Source organism: Squalius cephalus (assembly GCF_949319135.1).
Source record: "Squalius cephalus genome assembly, chromosome: 15".
Lineage (NCBI taxonomy): Eukaryota > Metazoa > Chordata > Actinopteri > Cypriniformes > Leuciscidae > Squalius > Squalius cephalus.
In genome coordinates, this window is record NC_137136.1 from 5,705,001 (window position 1) to 5,725,531 (window position 20,531).

General features: G+C 38.0%; 2 protein-coding genes across 2 annotated transcripts in view; one reads left to right on the forward strand and one right to left on the reverse strand.

The window, feature by feature from the left end:
- Positions 1 to 5,288: 5,288 nt before the first annotated feature.
- On the forward strand, positions 5,289 to 8,059 carry LOC307171778 (uncharacterized protein). Its single transcript, XM_079893611.1, has 2 exons — positions 5,289 to 5,688; positions 7,019 to 8,059. Exons 1-2 carry the CDS (start codon positions 5,606 to 5,608, stop codon positions 7,362 to 7,364), a joined length of 429 nt encoding a protein of 142 aa, XP_079749737.1. The 5' UTR covers positions 5,289 to 5,605; the 3' UTR covers positions 7,365 to 8,059.
- Positions 8,060 to 9,067: 1,008 nt separating this feature from the next.
- Positions 9,068 to 20,531, reverse strand: part of mtmr11 (myotubularin related protein 11) — a 30,634-nt gene continuing 19,170 nt past the window's right edge. Inside the window, exons 8-17 of the mRNA XM_079893610.1 lie at positions 20,250 to 20,337; positions 18,919 to 19,007; positions 18,706 to 18,830; positions 16,919 to 16,997; positions 16,529 to 16,599; positions 15,345 to 15,517; positions 14,325 to 14,495; positions 13,278 to 13,493; positions 12,009 to 12,308; positions 9,068 to 10,661 (exon numbers count right to left, since the gene is read on the reverse strand). Of these exons, the coding sequence (XP_079749736.1) occupies positions 10,245 to 10,661; positions 12,009 to 12,308; positions 13,278 to 13,493; positions 14,325 to 14,495; positions 15,345 to 15,517; positions 16,529 to 16,599; positions 16,919 to 16,997; positions 18,706 to 18,830; positions 18,919 to 19,007; positions 20,250 to 20,337 (1,729 nt within the window). The 3' untranslated portion in view covers positions 9,068 to 10,244. The remainder of the gene's footprint in view (positions 10,662 to 12,008; positions 12,309 to 13,277; positions 13,494 to 14,324; positions 14,496 to 15,344; positions 15,518 to 16,528; positions 16,600 to 16,918; positions 16,998 to 18,705; positions 18,831 to 18,918; positions 19,008 to 20,249; positions 20,338 to 20,531) is intronic.

Genomic DNA, 20,531 nt, shown 5'->3' on the forward strand with positions numbered 1-20,531 from the left:
TATAGGGTAATCATCATCAAGCTGTAAACCAAGATGAGTACAATGTAACTATTTGTTCTATTTAATTCCTCGAAACCTTGTCACAACAATGGATTACTTCATTAATGCTAAATTACACCTCACCGCCTCATGAGGATACAGCACCTTTCAGCTATTAAAACAGAAAACCTCCAGCAGATGCTTCTGACTCAACATCTTAATTTGTGCTCTGGGTTTCATTCCTGCCTCCAGTCTGCAAAGTAAGAGGATGTACTACTGTTAACTGCTCCCTGCAGACTGGTTTTTAGTGCCCTAAAAAGTGTCACACTGCAGTGTCGACAGGAAAGCAAGCTGGATTTTTTCTCTTCCAAAAATATTCGATGGCAAACTGCCAATAATTTATGATTATTTTGCTGCAGACACTGAAAAGAAGTAAAATGTCTCTGAAATCTTACATTTCTCAGGTCCCAGCCGCTGTGAGGCCTGTTGGCATGTCATATCCTTATATTATTATCCTTATTTAGATAAATCAGCAAAGTACACCAAAACACACTGCATCATGTCTAAATAAACACCGGCTACAAAACAGACAGACCATATCAGAGCTGTTCCAGCTGTACAGGACGGCCCTAATTAAACAGATGGAAGTCATCAGTTTAGACCTGCATAGCATCTCATTTGCAGGATATGCAATCTGAATATGATCATTTATTCAGCTTAAAAATGAAACGAAAATGCAAATCCTTTTAAAACTTTAACACAGTGTAAGGCCGTTTATCGCTCCAAATGGGGGTTTCCGCCAGAACGGGTGAATGTCTCTGCGTGTTACTGTCTGGCAAAGTCATTTAATTCCATTTAAGCTTTTATCTGACTCCATTTTATATCTGACTCCATTTTATCACGACCTCGAATTTAAGTTAGATTGCCAATTGGTTATTGGTCATTTGTAAAATAGTTTAGCAATACATTTGATTGTTCTATTTAACTCTTTACTTATATTTTACCCGTTCATATTAGAAAGCCATGTCGCTCAGAGGTCCTCACGTCTTGTTTAACGCGGGTCTCACAATCACAATCTCGCCAGCTTCGGTCACCAAACATAGGTACTACAAACAAAATCAACCAACTTTACTTGTCTTAAAATCTTTGGATTGGCCATGCCGTGGTTTCCCATGTACAATTATCTAAAGTAACATTACATTAAAACAGAGGTAAGGCACACCCATATTTAAGTTGTTCAAGCAGCACTTTTGCTGCCCTAAATGGAAATTCACTTCTCGTCTTTGCAAAACAGGTACACTTGAATTAGTGTCAAATATTTGTCGTCACTAATCTGATGCAAAACTTGCAGTAACATGTGAATCTGTTTAATCTACTTGGGAAAACAATTTCAGAGTCAGTCGGAATAAAATCAAATGTAACAATTTATTATGTCAGGTAAATGTATCATGCCAATTTCATAATCAGTTCAAAGATAATAAATACAAAACATCAAATGCTCTGGAATAAAGAGAAAAGATGCGAACCTGACATTAGAAAATACATGATGCTGAGAGTCTCGGCCACTCTCAGCATCACAGGCTAATTTGAGCAACAAATCGCCCTGAGCCTCTTGTTGCATTTCTTTATATAGACGGAAACTTCTTTTACATGGCTAACAATGGGAATTTGCATTCCGAGTTTACACCTTTTGGGAGCAGAATGCCATTTGCCTGGAAGACGCACCCTCCTCTGTGTGCGAGTTATCTCTAAACTCTTAAATACCTTATTACCTTTTGGTTTACTTATTTGGAAAGGAGATCTTTGTACCAGTCGCACTGGGACATTTCAATCGATACCAATACTGTATGATAATTATTCACATTAAACCATATAGATTCTTGGGTGAATTTTGGTGATCTCAGCATGAGAGAGAAGGAATGGGGGAAGAGGGAAAGAGATGTAGATTAGGATGATTCTGAGGTGAGACTTGCGTCTTGAATGGTGCACAAGAGTGAGTTCAAATGTTAATTTCCTTTGCCCTCTCTTCCAGTTTTTCCAGTCTTACAACAGCATCAGTCAGTATGTGGTCCATATTGTCATGATAGCATCAAGCAGTTGCTGCAGATTTGTCGACTGCACATCCATGATGAATCTCCCGTTCCTCCACATCCCAAACGCGCTCTACTGGATTGAGACCTGGTGACTGTAGAGGCCATTTGAGTATAGAGAACTCATTGTCATGTTCAAGAAACCAGTTTGAGGTGATTTGAGCTTCTGACATAGCGGGTTATCCTGCTGGAAGTAGCCATCAGAAGATCTGTGGTCATAAAGGGATGAACATGGTCAGAAACAATACTCATGTAGGCTGTGGTGTTTAAATGATGCTAAAATGGCACTAAGGGGCTCAAAGTTTGGCAAGAAAATATCCTCCACACCATTACACCACCAGCAGCCTGAACTGTTGATAGAAGGTGTTTTCATGCGGTTTACACCAAATTCTGACCCTACCATCTGAATGTCGCAGCAGAAATCGAGACTCATCAGACCAGGCAATGTTTTTTCAATCTTCTATTGCCCAGATTTGGTGAGCCTGTGTGAATTGTAGCCTCAGTCTCCTGTTCTCAGCTGACAAGGAGTGACACCGGTGTATCTTCTGTTGCTGTAGCTCATCCGCTTCAAGGTTTGATGTGTTGTGTGTTCAGATATCCTCTTCTGCAGACCGAGTGGTTATGAGTTACTGTTGCCTTCTATCAGCTTGACTAGTCTAGTCATTCTCATCTGACCTCTATGTGTCAATTTGCCCACAGAACTGCTGCTCAATGGATATTTTCACTTTTTCGGGGCCATTCTCTGTAAGCCATAAAGATTGTGCATGAAAATCCCAGTAGATCAGCAGTTTCTGAAAAACTCAGACCAGCCCATCTGACACCAACAACCATACCACGTTCAAAGTCACCTTTCTTCCCCATTCTGATGCTCAGACTAAACTTCAGCAGATCTTAATGCATGAGTTGCTGCAGTGTGATTGGCTGATTAGATATTTGCATTAATGAGCAGCTGAACAGGTGTACCTTATAAAGTGGCCAGTGAGTTTATGATATCAAATTCAATTTTTTTTTTGTAAAGACTAAACTCTTAAAATGAATGAACACCAAAATTCATTCAAATACTATTTCAATTAATAGGAATACTGTAATCAGGGCCGGCCCTGACCAATTTGCTGCCCTAGGCAAGATTTTACCTGGCGCCCCATGCATCACAGCCCATTTCACCACGTCATTGTGTTCATGATATACAGTATATATATATATATATATATATATATATATATATATATATATATATATATATACACACACACACTACAGGCCAAAAGTTTGGAAACATTACTATTTTTAATGTTTTTCAAAGAAGTTTCTTCTGCTCATCAAGCCTGCATTTATTTGATCAAAAATACAGAAAAAAATGTAATATTGTGATATATTATTACAATTTAAAATAATTGGTTTTCAATTCATTATACTTTAAATTATCATTTATTTCTGTGATGCAAAGCTGAACTTTCAGGACCATTACTATCACATTATCCTTTAGAAATCACTCTAATATGATGATTCATTATCAAAGTTGGGAACAGTTCTGCTGCTTAATATTTTTTCATAACCTGTGATACTTTTTAGGATAATTTGATGAATAAAAAGTAAAAAAATAAAAATAAAAAAAGAAGCAAATGTTTTAAAAATAGAAATCTTTTGTAACAACAATATACACTACTGGTCAGTAATTTTTTTTCTTTCTTTTTTTGAAATAAATCAATACTTTTATTCAGCAAGGATGTGTTAAATTGATAAAAAGTGATAGTAAAGAAGATTTATATTATTAGAAAATATTTTTTTTATTTTGAATAAATGCAGTTCTTTTTAACCTTTTATTCATCAAATATATTAGGCAGCAGAACTGTTTCCAACACTCATAATAAATCAGAATATTAGAATGATTTCTAAAGGATCATGTGATAGACTGGATGTCACATGTAACACTGAAGACTGGAGTAATGATCCTGAAAATTCACAGAATCACAGAAATAAATGATAGAAGAACTTCTTTCAAAAACATTAAAAATAGTAATGTGTCCAAATTTTTGGCCTGTAGTGTATTACATCTAGCATTCAAGTCAAGTCCCCATTATCTTTTATAGCGCGTTTTACAATACAGATTTAATGTGAACTTTGCTATTTTTAATAAACCTGTAAATAAATATCATTACTAATTTTTGCAAATAAATTTTAAAAATGCCATATATCCCCCAAAACTGCACAACTGTAGTGTAAAACATTAATTAAAAAAGTGATAAAAAAGCGTCTTAAAACTGACATGATTGTTATACAAAATCACACTGTCTGTGGCCTCTTGAGAACTCACAACTGCTAACATTAAGTTTAAGGTTAAAATAAATGCCATTAAATTATAGTATCTTAGGCTACTACTATGCAATTAGATAAACTGTTAATTCACTACATCATGCACTTTACCTGTCTTTATCCCCTTTTATCCTCTTCTCTTCTTTTTGACACTGTATTTATTGCAGACTATAATGCTAATTTATAATGTGTCATGTAAATTTGGCCATCCGTCACAATCAGGAAACTTTCACCGTGTCTAGACCTGGCGCGAGCTGCCAGGTCCGTTTCTACAGGGGAGCCTGAGTGTGTTAAAACAAACAAAAGCAAACCAAAAGCAATGCTGTCTACATTGGATGCGGCGTCGCGCACGCTACACAACAAATTACCAACAACTGATCGCGCGCGCGCTCTTTTTCTGACGCACTTTAAGCACTCGCTGGGCGGGGAAAGATTGATGTGCCGGACTTTTTTTGCTTTATTTGGTAGTATTTCGAAGTAATGGTTTAAATAGTATTATAAAAAAAAAAAAAAAAAAAAAAAAAAAAAAAAAAATTCACTCGTTCACTCATTTTGGCGCCCCTATGGATGAGTGGCGCCCCTAGCATTTGCCTATACTGCCTATGCCCTGACTGTAATATATACTATATAGGCTACCATTTAAATAGTTACTAGTAACTACAAAAAAGTAGGCTACTAGAACCTAATGCATAATTGGAATAGTTGTAACACGGATACCAGCAACTCGATTAGCCTACATAATAGCATTAATTGATAAAGAGCCTATAGTAGTAACATAAAAAATATGATGGTTTTAATTAACAACTGTTAAAACGTCTTGCCATAAAACATCTCTAAGTACTCAGGGATTGAGTTATGATTTCATTTGCGTGTTTTGACTGAAACTTTCTGAAAACAGGATCCTGTAGAGACGCTCGCGCAGCGCTGCTCACTGGAGAGTCGCGCGCTGCGCTCGTGCGATGAACAGATTTTCCAGTGCTTTCTCTCGCTCAGTTTCTATCTGCATCTCATTCGTGCTGACCATCGAGAGCAATCGCCTCCTATTGATTTATCGACCTGCTTCCCACCTCGAGAACGATAAACCACCGATCGCGTCGTGAACTGCTTTTTAATGACCCATTTACTGACCGCGCGTGGCGTTCTGGGTGTCTGATCGCGTGCGGGAACATGTTAAAAAACTATGAGTCGCTTGCACAGATGTCACATCACTCCAGTCTTTTACCATGAGAGGAATGGACATGTGTTGGAAGATTATTGCGACACTGAGCTTGGACTGTTTTAAAGGTTCTCCGTCCTCTTCGCACAGGTACGTCATGTCTCAAAAACTGTGTCAGTATTGCGCATTATTTGTATGAATGTGTTTGCATTCATGTGCAGGAATCGTGTTGGCGGACTGAACAATGGCAGACTATAAATGGGTTGCTATGGCAATACCTGCTCCGAACATCATCTTTACAGAGATTGTGCATTGTCACTATGCATGTACATTGCAAGATTTAACAACAACTTAATGCATGGCATGCATGCACTGCTGAAACAAAACAATAATAATCACAATCTTAATCACACACTAAAATGTTTTGATGATCTAGTTGTCTGGCTGTTTTGGGGCACTTTTAGCTTGATCAGGCTGTTAGACTGGCTTAAACAACCCGTTTTAGGCTGGTCTAAGCTGTTATTAGAGGGTGACTTTAACACTGAAATGAAGAAGTATCATGCGAGGGTCACAACACTAGGTTACGCAACACCACCGTCCATTGTGAGAATGACATATAGCCTATCTCCTAAAATCTCAGATGTGTTAAATAAAAATAAAATAGGTGTACACACTAGGATAAAGTTACAAAATTAATGCGAAAAGCATAGCTCAGATAATAATAAATATAGTATATTGAAAGAATGGGGATCTAAAATGAGAAGTTTTCGATATGTGTGTAAATATGTGTGTGTGTCTTAATGTACAATAAATACATTTATTCCAGATTTTTATTGGATTTTGAAAGCCATTTTTAAAAACTGTGGTCTCAGACCTTTTGGCCCCATTGTACTGTATTTGATTTCATATAGAAAAAGAAAAATCCAGTTAATTTCTTTTAAATTGTAAAAATATTCAAGAATGTTGAACGTTATTTAGAATTTTAAATAAATGTTTAATTTAAATACATTTTAATTTGGAATTTGAATGGCATATTTTCAGTGCGTTCTCAGCCAGTTTTTGATGAAAAATGTCTAATTTTATGTTGAAACCCTAAAACTAGTGCTTTTCACTTTAGATATCATTTCAAAGCGGCTTTACAGAAAATGCATGTTTCTACAGTACAATTTACTGTGATCTGTTATCAGAGGTGACTGTGTTAAAGTAATGTCCAGTAATGCACAGTTCTACGATAATACAAATCCTAACATCATGTATACAGGCAGAAACAATGAGCTCATTAAAGCAATTATTATCAGTTGTGATCATAATGATTATAAAACGTACAGAAACTTCGTCAGTTGTGTGTTTTAAGCTATATATTTAGCCTCATGTGCAGTTTCTTGGCATTGCTAGCAGTACGCTAAACCAGCTAAGCTACAAGAAGATTCAAACCCTATAGAGATCTCATGTGTGATTTCTCTTCCCCGTGGTCCCGCAGGTCGTCCACTAAGCTGGGCTCGAGTCAGGCCGCCAGCATGGAGAGCAGTTCTCTGACCGGTAGCCTGTCTCTGGGCTCTGATGTTCCTCACTGCCAGTGCTGCATCACCTACGAGGCCAGGCTGAAGCGTCTCTCCTGCGGACACCTCTACTGCGACCCCTGCTCCGACCAGATCGTCAACCTGGCGTTTGAGGACATCGAAGGCCTGGCCGAATACCCCTGCCCAATGTGCAAAACCCTCCGTCACCTGGGAGGCTTCGTTCCAGCACACAGCTTCCACTGTTCGCCCTTCGAAAGTCAAAAGCAGCAGCTAGTTGAGGCCTGTGGGAAGGATTGTGTCATGTAATGCAGTGGTTCTCAACATGACACAGGTTTAACATCGGACATCACGGGGAAACACAAATCCTGTTCCAAAAGATGCAAACAACAAAAGATATTGGAAGCATTTTCTCCTCTCTTAGAAAGTTTATAAGCTTTTCTAACTATACACAATATCTCAATTCAGGGTGTGACGCGCCAGTTGAGATCTATTGCTTTAAAGGGACTGGGCTTCATATCATGGTTCAATACTGAATCAATTATCTGTAACATGAGAATTCATTATTAAGTGGGGTCGTAAGTGAATCGTTTAATAGGTTTCAAATGCTCTCATGGAGGAAAACGAAAAGCGTTTTACTTCATTACTGGTGGAAGTTATTACACAAACTACTAGCTGTTTATAGATAATAGATTCCTTTTGTGTTTTTAATGTCAGATGATTTACAGTGGTGAAGCTTACCTAGTGTGTTTCTGTAAGCCTATACAAGTATTTTTGTAAGGAGTGCCATTGATGTTAACAATTATTTATTAAGTCATTTCGCAATTCATGAATTTTAAATGTTGTAATGCTTCTTGCGAAGTGCTCATGTTGTAAATATCTATATTTTGATAAGATTTGAGTAGCTATGTCAGAACTGTTGGCTCATTTCTCATATTTTTAATAACCGTTAAGAAAAAACATCAAAAATTGGAGTTAGGAACTATAAGATGCATTTATTTATCTAAAATGTGCCAATAAAGGTTGTTATAAAAGAATAATGAATGACAAATGACAATATGTAATGATTCATCCCTGTGGCAGATGCAAGGATGAAAAGCACAAAACAACTGAAATCAGTTTTAAGGAACAAGCACTGGATCATTTCATTAAATGCAAGCAAGTCTTGTGCCATCAGATAAACTTTTGCTAAAATTCAGTCTTGTGAAATATGTTGATGCAATATATTTCAAGTCCACTTCTGCTGAAACTCTTAAATCACTGATGTGCGAGTGAAACCACAGGGTGAGAGCTGAACACGGTGTTACCAGCACCTTTTCCCCACAGGGGAAATAAAAGTAGGACACAAACCTCTGGAGCTTCTCTCTCGATTTCGGAACGTCACCGTTTTCACTGGTGTAACGCTTCTTCAGTATTTGCAAAGACGGATCTGTCCTGAGGTGCACGAGGTCTTTCCATCAAACCTAAAAGGAAAAGTTCTCCTAAAAATGACAACGGTCACATTCATGTTGTTCCAAAATGCTTTTCCAAAATCATTTTTAAGAAAAAACAACAGCGTTGGGATGAGTAAATAATGACAGTTTTCATTTTTTAAAAAGGGAACTTGAACTTTTAACAGAATGATGAGCAAATCCAAACAATGATTTGCAGGAAATCCATCAATCTTACAAAAGAAATAATGCAAATAAAACCACAGGAAATGAAAAACCATGTTGGAGGAAGTCCTGGAAATCCACAGTGATTCAAAATGGAGAGAGTGTGTATTGTGCAGAATATAAAAATGAGAATATAAAATGTCCTTAAACACGAGCATGTGACTTTTTTTGCCCTTCCCTTATACATGAATTGAGTTCACTCTCATGACCAAATGATTATAAAAACACATCACCGTACATTCATGATGAAGTAACACTTACATATCGTATAAATAGTATCTGAAATGTCAACCATGTCGCATCTAGTATCCATTTCTTTCCTATTTTGTATGAATACTCAATAAAATACAAAAATGCATAACACACTACAGCATTGTGCCTTGCTTGTGAATGTTGAGGCAATCCAGCATTTTCTTTCTGTCCAAACGCTTCATTTGCCGTCAACACTGAGGCTGAAGATTATTTTGTGTCCATCTTGTGGCCGTTCAGGGAACCGCCAAACCTCCTTTGTTATATTATCAGCAAGATAGCAGCCATTTTCCCGCTTTTTGGGTTGAGGAAACAAATCACTATTTTACTATCCTACCGTACCATGAACTACTGCTACATACGACTACTTAAAGCTAGAACTTTCTTGACCCACACAGTTATCAGATCAATATTTTGGCTTGAGCCACAGACACATCATGCAAACATGTTTAATATCACAATCTACTTCAGTTTTTCAGTTTTATCTAAAGGAATAGTTAATGCAATAAAAGAGAAAATTCCTTCATTACATGGTTAAAACAATGCGAGTATATGAAAGACACTTCATTTTTTATCAGTAAACTATTCTTTTAAAACACTGTCCAAAACATAATATAGTTACTTTTTTTTTTCTAAACACAGTTGGGAAGAATTTCACGTCATAAATTACTGACGCTTTTTTGCTAGGCGTTGTTATATTGTTATTTTTTGCTAAATATTAAATAGCTGCACATGCAAAAGTGCCATTTTTCAAATGCACATACACTACCATTCAAAAGTTTGGGGTCAGTAATGTTTTTCTTTTTAAAATAAATGAATACTTTTATTCAGCAAGGATGCATTAAATTGATCAAAAGTGACAGTAAAGACATTTATGATGTTACAAAAGATTTTTGTTTCAAATAAATGCTGTTCGTTGGAACTATGTATTCATCAAATAAATGTTTCTTGAGCAGCAAATCAGCATATTATACTGATTTCTGAAGGATCATGTGACACAGAAGACTGGAGTAATGATGCTGAAAATTCAGCTTTGCATCACAGGAATAAATTATATTTTAAAATATATTACAATAGAAAACTGTTATTTTGGATGGTAATAATTTTTCACAATATTACTGTTTTACTGTATTTTTTGATCAAATAAAATGCAGCCTTGGTGAGCAGAAGAGACCGACCCCAAACTTTTGAACGGTAGGGTAAATTTCATGTTTCCGTTTGTACCGTATTATATCGTTTTAGTAACACAAACACCAGAGGGGGGTGTTTCCTCCCTTCCAGCAGATCAGTGTGTGTTTCCTGGGCGTTTGGGAAGTTTGGCACTAGGGGAGGGGATGTGACATTGCCCTGACTGCGGCTCTTGTTGGTGGCCGAACAGAAACGTGTGCTTGCCGTTGTTCCTCTGTGCAGGCCTGGGCAGGTCCGCTGTCCGCTGGGCTCTGGGCGGGACGGAGGAGTGGGACGCACCTCTGCTGGGTGACGCCTGTTGTTGAGACGTTCTAGAGGAAGAGGAGAAGAGGAAGGTCCCATTGTTGGCATTCTGGTTGAGGTTGGACTCCAGTCGGCGCGGCTCCTGTCGTTTGGTCTGGTTTTCGGGACGTCTGTTGGAAGCCTGAGCCAGTTTCTCTCGCAGCTGCTGCACTTCCCAGGAGAGCTGCTCTAAAGGATGCTGAGTGCAGGAAGACGCGGGGTGTGAGAAAGCCTGCAGGAAGAAGAGAGAGACGGAGGTTACAAAAACTCACTCAATCACAAGACATTAACAACCTGAGTATCTATCTGTCAGTCCGTCCATCCGTCCATCCGTCCGTCCCTCCATCCGTCCGTCCATCCATCCATCCATCCATCCATCCATCCATCTATCTACTTGTCTGTCTGTCTGTCTGTCTATCTATCTATAGACGGAGGTTACAAAAACTCACTCAATCACAAGACATTAACAACCTGAGTATCTATCTGTCAGACCGTCCATCCATCCATCCATCCATCTATCTATCTATCTGTCTATCTGTCTACTTGTCTGTCTATCTATCTATCTACTTGTCTGTCTGTCTATCTATCTATCTATCTATCTATCTATCTATCTATCTATCTATCTGTCTGTCTGTCTGTCTGTCTGTCTGTCTGTCTGTCTGTCTGTCTGTCTGTCTGTCTGTCTGTCTGTCTATCTATCTATCTATCTATCTATCTATCTATCTATCTATCTACTTGTCTGTCTATCTATCTATCTATCTATCTATCTATCTATCTATCTATCTATCTATCTATCTATCTATCTATCTATCTATCTATCTACTTGTCTGTCTGTCTGTCTGTCTGTCTGTCTGTCTGTCTGTCTATCTATCTATCTATCTGCCTTTGTATCTGTATCTATCCATCTATCTGTCTGTCTGTCTGTCTACTTGTCTGTCTGTCTATCTATCTATCTATCTATCTATCTATCTATCTATCTATCTATCTGTCTGTCTGTCTGTCTGTCTGTCTATCTATCTATCTATCTATCTATCTATCTATCTATCTACTTGTCTGTCTATCTATCTATCTATCTATCTATCTATCTATCTATCTATCTATCTATCTATCTATCTATCTATCTATCTACTTGTCTGTCTGTCTGTCTGTCTGTCTGTCTGTCTGTCTGTCTGTCTGTCTGTCTGTCTGTCTATCTATCTATCTATCTGCCTGCCTTTGTATCTGTATCTATCCATCTATCTGTCTGTCTGTCTGTCATCCACATATTTAATTTATATAAATTTAAAATCAGCTACTATCACCTCCAAGAAGTGTCTGCCATGATGTTGCTCTAGATATAATGCACAAACAGGTGATCGCTAGCTAAGTTCAAAGAGTTTTGTCTGCATCTAAAGACTGCAAATAATTTGTTACATTAAATAAAAAAGCCGCAGTGGCTTCCCAAGTAGATACAACTAATTCCCGGAATTAATGAGAAAAACAGCTTTTGCATATTGTTTTCACTGTATTTTGATTATTTGTGTACATTAAAATAACTTTGTCTGGTGACATCCAGAAAATGAACCCCATGACAGTATACCTGAGGGTGTAGCGCGCCCCGTAAATAGCAGCGCCTCCATACTCTGACACAGGGCCCTAAGAGCAGGGGCAGCAGGGGCTCGTACGGGTCGTGGAGGGTCGTGCTGTTCTCCGAGGGTTCAGAGAGAGAACAGGCTCTGATGAGACGTTCCAGTCCAGACACACTCTCTGAGGAAGGAGCCCTGCGGTGGCTCTTCCAGTAAGAACCGGAGTTCCCGCTCCTCCACGGGAGCAGGTTGGAGGGATGGGAGAATGTGCTACGGGACAGCAGGAACACAGAACCTGGCAGTCCGTCATTGTGCTGAGAGAGAAAGAGCAACAGCATTAACACTCTCTTTAACAGGCTAATGAAGTGGTACACTCAGTTGACAGCCAAATTAGAAAAATGACCTAATTTTGCCACCGGTTTATTAGTTGGCCTCCTTTTTAAAGAACCTCCCTTTCGAGTTCCAGCCATCTAGGGCAGCCCAGAAAACATGAATCAATGATCATTAACTTGATAAGCAATGCTTATTATGTGATTATTAATTTCTCTGTCCTGTACTGTCAATTCCCCATTCAATATTGTTCCTCTATCTAAAGGAAGAAGGAGGAGAGTAATCATATCTGATGCTTTTACAGTGCACTTATTACAGGGACAATCCCTCTGGAAAAAGCTGAGATTAAATGACTAATTTGATCTAAATATGAAATCTGTCATTGTTAAGTCAAGTCACCTTTATTTTTATAGCGCTTTATACAACACAGATTGTTTCAAAGGAGTTTTACAGTGATCATGTCATTCTGACCTAGTTTTATTATCTATTATTGTCTTCTGGGAAACACAGTGGATGGTGTTCGTACACTACCATTCAAATGTTTGGGGTCATTAAGATTTATTAATGTTTTTGAAAGAAGTCTCTAATGCTCGACAAGGCTGCATTTATTTGATTAAATATACAGTAAGAACAGTAATATTGTGAAATATGTCTTCTATTTGAATATTTTTTCAAATGTAATTTATTCCTGTGATCAAAGCTGAATTTTCAGCATCATTACTCCAGTCTTCAGTGTCACATGATCCTTCAGAAATCATTCTAATATGCTGATTTGCTGCTCAAGAAACATTTATTATTATTATTATTATTATTATTATTATTATTATAAGATTATTATTATACAGCCCAGACCTTTAACCACTGTGCAACAACATCCCTTTTCCTATACAGGAGGAATATATCATTGCTGAAATGCGACTGTTAACGTCGTCCTCATGGCAGATAACTCTTACCCAGCCGCGGTCCAGGTTGGTGTTGAGGTTTCCGTTGAGGACGGGTGGAGGACAGGCGGGCTGTGACACAGGTTGGGTGAAGCGGACTCGTCTCTGGCTGCTGTACTGAAGGGCCCAGTCCCACACCGGGGGGAAAGGTGGGTCAACCGGCTCCTCCGGGCCGCCCATGGGCAATTCCCTCAGGCCGTTTACTGGGGTGTAGCTCTGGGGAAGATGCTGCAGGGAAAAGGCAATAGAAATATGCAATACATAACGATCAAAAGAGCATCTAATAAACAAAAATAGTTAGGCTTTGCTGTAGCAACTGTTTATAAACTGTTTTCTAACAGTCTTTGCATCACTCCACGTTTTCTTTCTTTCTCTCAAATTATAAAATAATAACTTTGATAAATACTGCATGTCCATTTATTTACACTACTGTTCAAAAGTTTGGGGTCGGTGAGATTTTTTTTTTTGAGAAGTCATCTCTTATGCTCACCAAAGCTGTGTTTATTTGATTAAAAATACATTAAAACCAGTAATATTGTGAAAATCCAAAATAACTTTTAAATCAATTTTAAAATATAATTTATTCCTGTGATCAAAGCTGAATTTTCAGCATCATTACTCCAGTTTTCAGTGTCACATGATCCTTCAGAAATCATTCTAATATGCTGATTTGCTGCTCAAGAAACATTTATTATTATTATCAATGTTAAAAAAGTTGTGCTGCTCAATATCAGTTTTTGGTCAGAATTCTTTGATGAATAGAAAGTTCCAAAGAACGGCATTTATTTAAAATCTTTTGCAATGTTATACGTTATCACTTTCTAAATAAAGTATTAATTTCATTCATAAAAACACGTATTGACCCCAAACTTCTGAACGGTAGTGCATGTATTTGGTAAGTAGCCATGCAAAAAGAGGATAATGTACAAACGTATGATGCCTTATTGTAAAATCAACCCCTTAAGGGTGATGCAAGGCACAACAAGCAAAGATACAGTACTGCTGCATTTACTAGCTCTAATGTAGTTTGCAACTTTTTGACGCGTGTTGTGAAAGTACCTGTGAGCGGCGACATCTCTCCCTCTGACTGTTGGCCAGGAGGCTGCTGAAGAGAGGAAGATGTACGCTGTCATGCAGAGCCAGCAGGTAGTCTTCAGTGAGCTGGAAGCGTGCGGGATACTGCGTCCACAGCTGCCACACACAGTCCAGAAACAGCAGGAACACAGGCGCCTGCCGGAGGCCAAAGGTACAGCATTAAACACATTTACAACAGGGCTCAATTCAAACTGAAATTGAAATATCATGAGCATTTATTTCAGAAATGACAAAAGGTTCAGCTAAAACAGCCCATTTAAGCATCATATATGCTCACAACCTCAAAATCACGGTAAAACTTTACAATAAGGTTAATTAGTTAACATTAGTTAATGTATTAACTAACAACGAGCAATACATTTATTACAGTGTTTATTAATCTTTTCTAATGTTAGTTCATAAATATTCAGCTGTTCATTGTTTGTTCATTTTAGTTCACAGTGCATTATCTAATGTTAACCAATACAACCTTTGATTTTAATAATGTATTAGTAAATGTTGAAGTTAATATTAACTAAGATTAATAAATGCTGTAGAAGTATTGTTCATTCTTAGTTCATGTTAACTAAGCTAGTTAACTGATGAACCTTACTGTAAAGTTTTACCAACTTTACAATAAGGTTTCATTTGTTAAAGTCGGAATGATGAAACAGAAGTTGCGATAATCTGTTCTTCCCTATTGTGACGTATATCTGAGTGAACCGGCTTCTCGAACAAGAAGAAATATAGGGCGGGACTTGATTTTGTGGAATTGGTTTAATGGTTGAGGTTTGCTATTGGTGGATCTCATGTGAGTGACAGGTTGCCCCGCCCTCGTGCCAGTAAACACATCATCAGAGAAGAGAGCATAAGCATAAGAGACTTCTTCCAAAAACATTTTAAAAATCTTACCAACAAATGTTTGAAGGTTTGTCTACATAATCTAATCATAATAGTCTAAATGTATGTGGGCATATATATGTTTTCTTCCTCTCTTTCTTTTACCTCCTCTTTATCACTTTCACGGTGGTAGTTGATCCGGCTGAGGAATTTGTGTCCGGCCGTGATCCATTCTTTCTGAACCAGGCTCTGGAATCCAGCCACAGTCCTGCAGTGAGGGTCACACATGACCTGCACCAGACTGCAGACCACACAGTTCATGTCTCGATCCTCCGGCTCTGAGGAGAAACAGAGAAAAAACCAGCACATCATCTGATGATCTGCAATTCACTCCAGCTTTATGGATGAGGGGGTTTCATCGCCCTCTCGTGGAGGTTTCTCAGTGTCTCTGCTCGGCACACATGTGGTGAACAGGCTTTTACAGTGATAGATGGGTGGGACAGCCTCATCTGAGAAACTCATTCCTCAAGTTATTCACTGGTTGTCAAGACACACTGAATATTGATGTTTATTGGAGGGCGGCTGCGGGTCACGTGGAGAAAAACAAACGATTTAGAGGACTGTAAAATGAAATGAGAATTTAAAGAATTGAAGGGCACTGCCAGATGTCGCTGTTTGTTGGTTTATGGGTTAGGAAAAAGAATAAATCACAACTGTGTGGTATGCTTTAACTTCTGCTAAGAGTGTGTCGTTAAAAAGAGATTAAATCCTATCGTTACAAACTGCAATCTTACTTGGTTTAAGATATGATTTCTAAAGATTTTTAGAAATGCATTTAGGGGTCAGATTTCAAGTAGCATCAAAATTGGCTTTGAAAAAATTTGATTTTAGACAGTAGTACATTTGCTAGTATACTCAAACTAGCGCTGAGTGTTGAAACTTGCGGTTATGGTAAGGAACGTGGCATTTCCCAAACAAGTTCGAAGTGGTAGACCAATCACAACACACCAGTCCAGCCGACCAATCAGAGCACACTGAGCTTTTCAGAAGGAGGGGCTTCATAGAGACAGGAACTAAACAGAGCGTTACTGACAGACTGGGAAGATAGGTGCTGCAACAATGTCAAATATGTGAAAAATAATGTGTTTTGAACATTCAAAAGGGCATAATATGGCACTTTTAAACAGTAGTGCACACTCGAAGGCTATATTTATTTCTGTTTTCAGCACAAATTGGATTTTTGCTGTATGCGTGTGAACAGTATAAAGACACACATGAGTCATTGTGTGCTAGTGGGGTGCAAAGTTCAGAGTCAGGTCAGATGGCCGTTAATGATCAGTGTGACTAACCTTGGAGAACAACAGTCATGTGACCTCCTCTGAGCAAACAAGCGACCTCTGCGGCTTTTCTCAGACAGCACCTGTGGAGACACAATCACATCAAACACAGCTGGGTAGAGCATACAGACAGCGTGATACACTGATAAAGGCAACTTCAACTGCATTGCACTGGAAAGTTCAAATTTAGTGCATTGCATTGTGGGATGCTCTTTTACATACTGCACATTTTAGCAAATGCAGTGTAGGTCTTCCAGGTATTTTATGCATAGACGAGCTTCACAAGACGCATGTCCATAGTATACATACTATATAGTGCAGATAAAGTGATAAAGTGGTATGCTAGTCACAACAACCACTGTCATGAAATTTCAATTTATATTCATGCACATACATACATACCTGGTATAGTCGAGCCAGCGAGTGCTTTCAAGTGTGGAGAGCCACCTGTCATCAGGTACCGATACAGATGATGAAATATCTGGGGGCAGAGAGAAAAAAAAAAACATTTTATTGACCGACACATTGTAAAACTTACCAACAACAATACTGGTCAATGGCTAATATAAATATAATTAAATATTTTTTATTTATATCAAACAAGTCCAACAAAACAAAAATGCAACAAGTGTGGCTAATAAATAAACATAAATACTACATATATATAATAAATATAAAATGCACATTTTACATAATAAAATTGAATTATATCAAACAAATCCAACAAAACAAAAACACAACAAATGTGGCTAATAAATAAATAGAAATTTAAAATGCAAAATTCACATAACAAAATTGAATTACAGCAAACAACACGTACATAAAATTGCTGAAATTAAATGAAACACTTATTTACCACACATTAGGAATTGAAAACTGGCCAAAAAAACATTTGCCAACATTTAACTCAAGAGGCAACTACAATCTCTGAACATTTTGCCATCTTTCTTGCACAGTCTATGCCGATAATCTCACAATCTATGTCAATATCAGTCTATCACACCTTCTACTCTGAACCAATTGGAATTTTCCAAAATTCTATGGTATCATAAAACTGACAAAGCAAAAATGCTGCGCACTCCAGAAAAATGTGGAGAAACAAAAGTCTGTGGTGGGATTGTGCGAGCTGCTCTTTGAACTCGCACCACTATGAAGAATGCTGCAGGCCAGTGTGGGTTCAACCACAGAAGGAATGTGAAGCCAGACAAAACAATAAGACTGTATCTCTGCAAGACTAAAATTGATCTTTTCAAACAATAGAAGCTCTTGACCTTTGTACACAAAATCTTCAGATCCCCACCCAAGTCTCCCAGTCTCAAACAAAACAGCTGTTGCGCAAAGTCACAATTTAACCACAAATGACGAAAGACATTTTAGAAAAAGTGAATAAATCTCAGTTTGGAACAGCAGTGACTAAATGAAGGAATTTTCACTCTGGGGTGAATTATTCCTGAATTATTTCTTTAAAAGAGGTCATATTATGCCCTTTTACAAAGTCTTAATTTTGTTTTTGGGGTCTGCTAGAATAAGTTTTAATGCTTGAATGTTCAAAACACATTATTTTTCACATATTTGACATTGTTGCAGCTCCTCTCTTCCCAGTCTGTCAGTAATGCTCTGTTTAGTTCCTGTCTCTATGAAGTCCCTCCTTAAGAAAAGCGCAATGTGCTCTGATTGGTCGGCTGGACCAGTGTGTTGTGATTGGTCAACCGCCTCGAGCGTGTTTGGGAAATATCACGCCCCTTACCATAACCGTGAGTTTCAACACACTACTAGCTAACTCAACCTGGCCTCGCCCCCTTTTTTTGTGTATGCCTGATTTAAATGAGGAATATTATGACGTGTTCTTTCCCAGAAGAAAACGCAAGACTACAATCGAGTTCAGAAACAGTGACACTGATATAGAGAATAACTCCCTTTGGAGTGGCTTTGTGCTTTGAGACATTGCAGACCTTTTTTCATGCTCAAACAGCAACATTACACACTAAAGAAAGTTGAACATGTAAAAAAAAAAAAAGCATAATAGGACCCTGTTTTGGATGCTGATGTGCTGTTGCACCCATCAAGCTTGCCTGGCCAGTATCACCAAGTTGGAAAAGCAACAACCAGCATAAACCAGTCTGGAAATTTAAGCTGGCCTTTGCACCAGGGTATCATCAGTTCATTAAAAATCAACTAAACGTACTGACCGCCCAGACAAAGAGTCCGGAGTCTCGTGTGAGCCAGCTGGATATCTGCAGGTGACGGCATTTCCTCTCCAAGATCCACAATCACACACAGCTGCTGACCGCCAAAGAGCACTGACTCCAGGTTCCTGAGGATCACAGACAAGGGCTCTGTTCATCGATGGATGCTTGACTGCTGCTAAGAGATGTCTAAGTTATCTAGAAATGATGAAAAACCTGATGTCATCCTTCTCATGGTAGATGTTGTTTTGGAAGCTGGCCATTCGTAGTAAGTCGCTGCCACGTGGATGTCGCCAACACCATCGCTGAGGGGAGTTCAATTTTTTATTATAAATGATAAAACGCTTCAATATAAAAACATATATGTCCCATATTAAACAGCTCACTCTGAAGATGACTATAATCGCACACAACGCTATCGTATTACTCCATAAGACTTTAAGGAATAGTTCACCCAAAAATGATCCCAGGTGTATATGAATTTCTTCTTTCAGCCGAACACATTATATCCTGGCTCTTCCCAGCTTTGTAATGGCACTGAATGGCGTCCAAGTTTTTGAAGCTCTAAAAAGTCACATCCATCCATCATAAAAGTAATCCATGTATTACTCCAGTGGGTTAATCAATGCCTTCTGAAGCCGTACGGGCGTTCATGAGAGAGTCCAGTTCTGGTGGAAGGGTGACCTCTGACCCGAAGTATGACGTATGACGTAGGCGTAGCATAAGCTTAGATGAGAACAGACTTTTCTTTTCTTACAAAAATGCATCGCTTCATTTCAGAAGGCATTTATTAACCCACTGAAGTTGTCTAGTATAGATTACTTTTATGACGGAGGGATGCACTTTTTGGAGCGTCAACAACTCTTTACAAGAGCCAAGATATTATTTAATATAACTCTTGTGATTGTGTTCTGCTCAAAGAAGAAAATCATATACACCTAGGTTTGCTTGACGGCGAGTTAATTATGGGATCATTTTTGGGTGAACTATACCTTTAAAGTCTTATGTATTATTTATGGTGATTTTATGTATTTTCTGAAACTTTACAGGCTTACTCTTTATGAACTGTCAATGTACAGAAAAGAGCTTTGTAAAAATTTCTTCAAACATTCCCTTTTTTCCATAGAAAAAATAGCATGAACTTTGGGAACAACATGAGGATGGTACATCATGACAATTTTAAGTTTTGGACAAACTATTACTTTAAGGACAACATGAAACATCATTCACAAGACTTTACTTTTGCAATGTGACACATTTTAAGTCAAACAATGTTCTGTGAGAAAAGAGAAAATGTTGGGAAGGAATTGATTTTATCCTTATGTTTATATCATTTTGCCTTGCTCTGCAGCCTTGGTAGAAAGTATTTACATTTTGATTATGATAACAATACAAAGTATTATGAAAACAAAAGTTAGGAACATTCCATTTTGGAACATTCATCGAATATGTAAACAGTGATTTTATCCTTATACCAAGTCATATTTAATTTCATGTTGTGTTTTAAAGGGTTGGTGTTTTGTAAAGGCATGTCAGATTGAACTCACTGGGATGCGTCCCTCATTGAAGTGGGCAAATGTTTTCTTGAGCTCTGTGTCTAGGACCCTCTGAGGAACCACATTGAATCTGGGCAGACTACAAGAACACAGAAGAAAAAAAAGTGTTAGCAGTTTCCACATGCGATTATGATTGGATATCCTTGTGAAAACATGATATTATGTGGTGAGCTCTCATCAGGACTGCATTTATCTGGTCAAAAACAAAATATTACTACAATTTAAAATAACTGTTGTCTATCTGAATATATGTTCAAATGTAATTTATTCCTG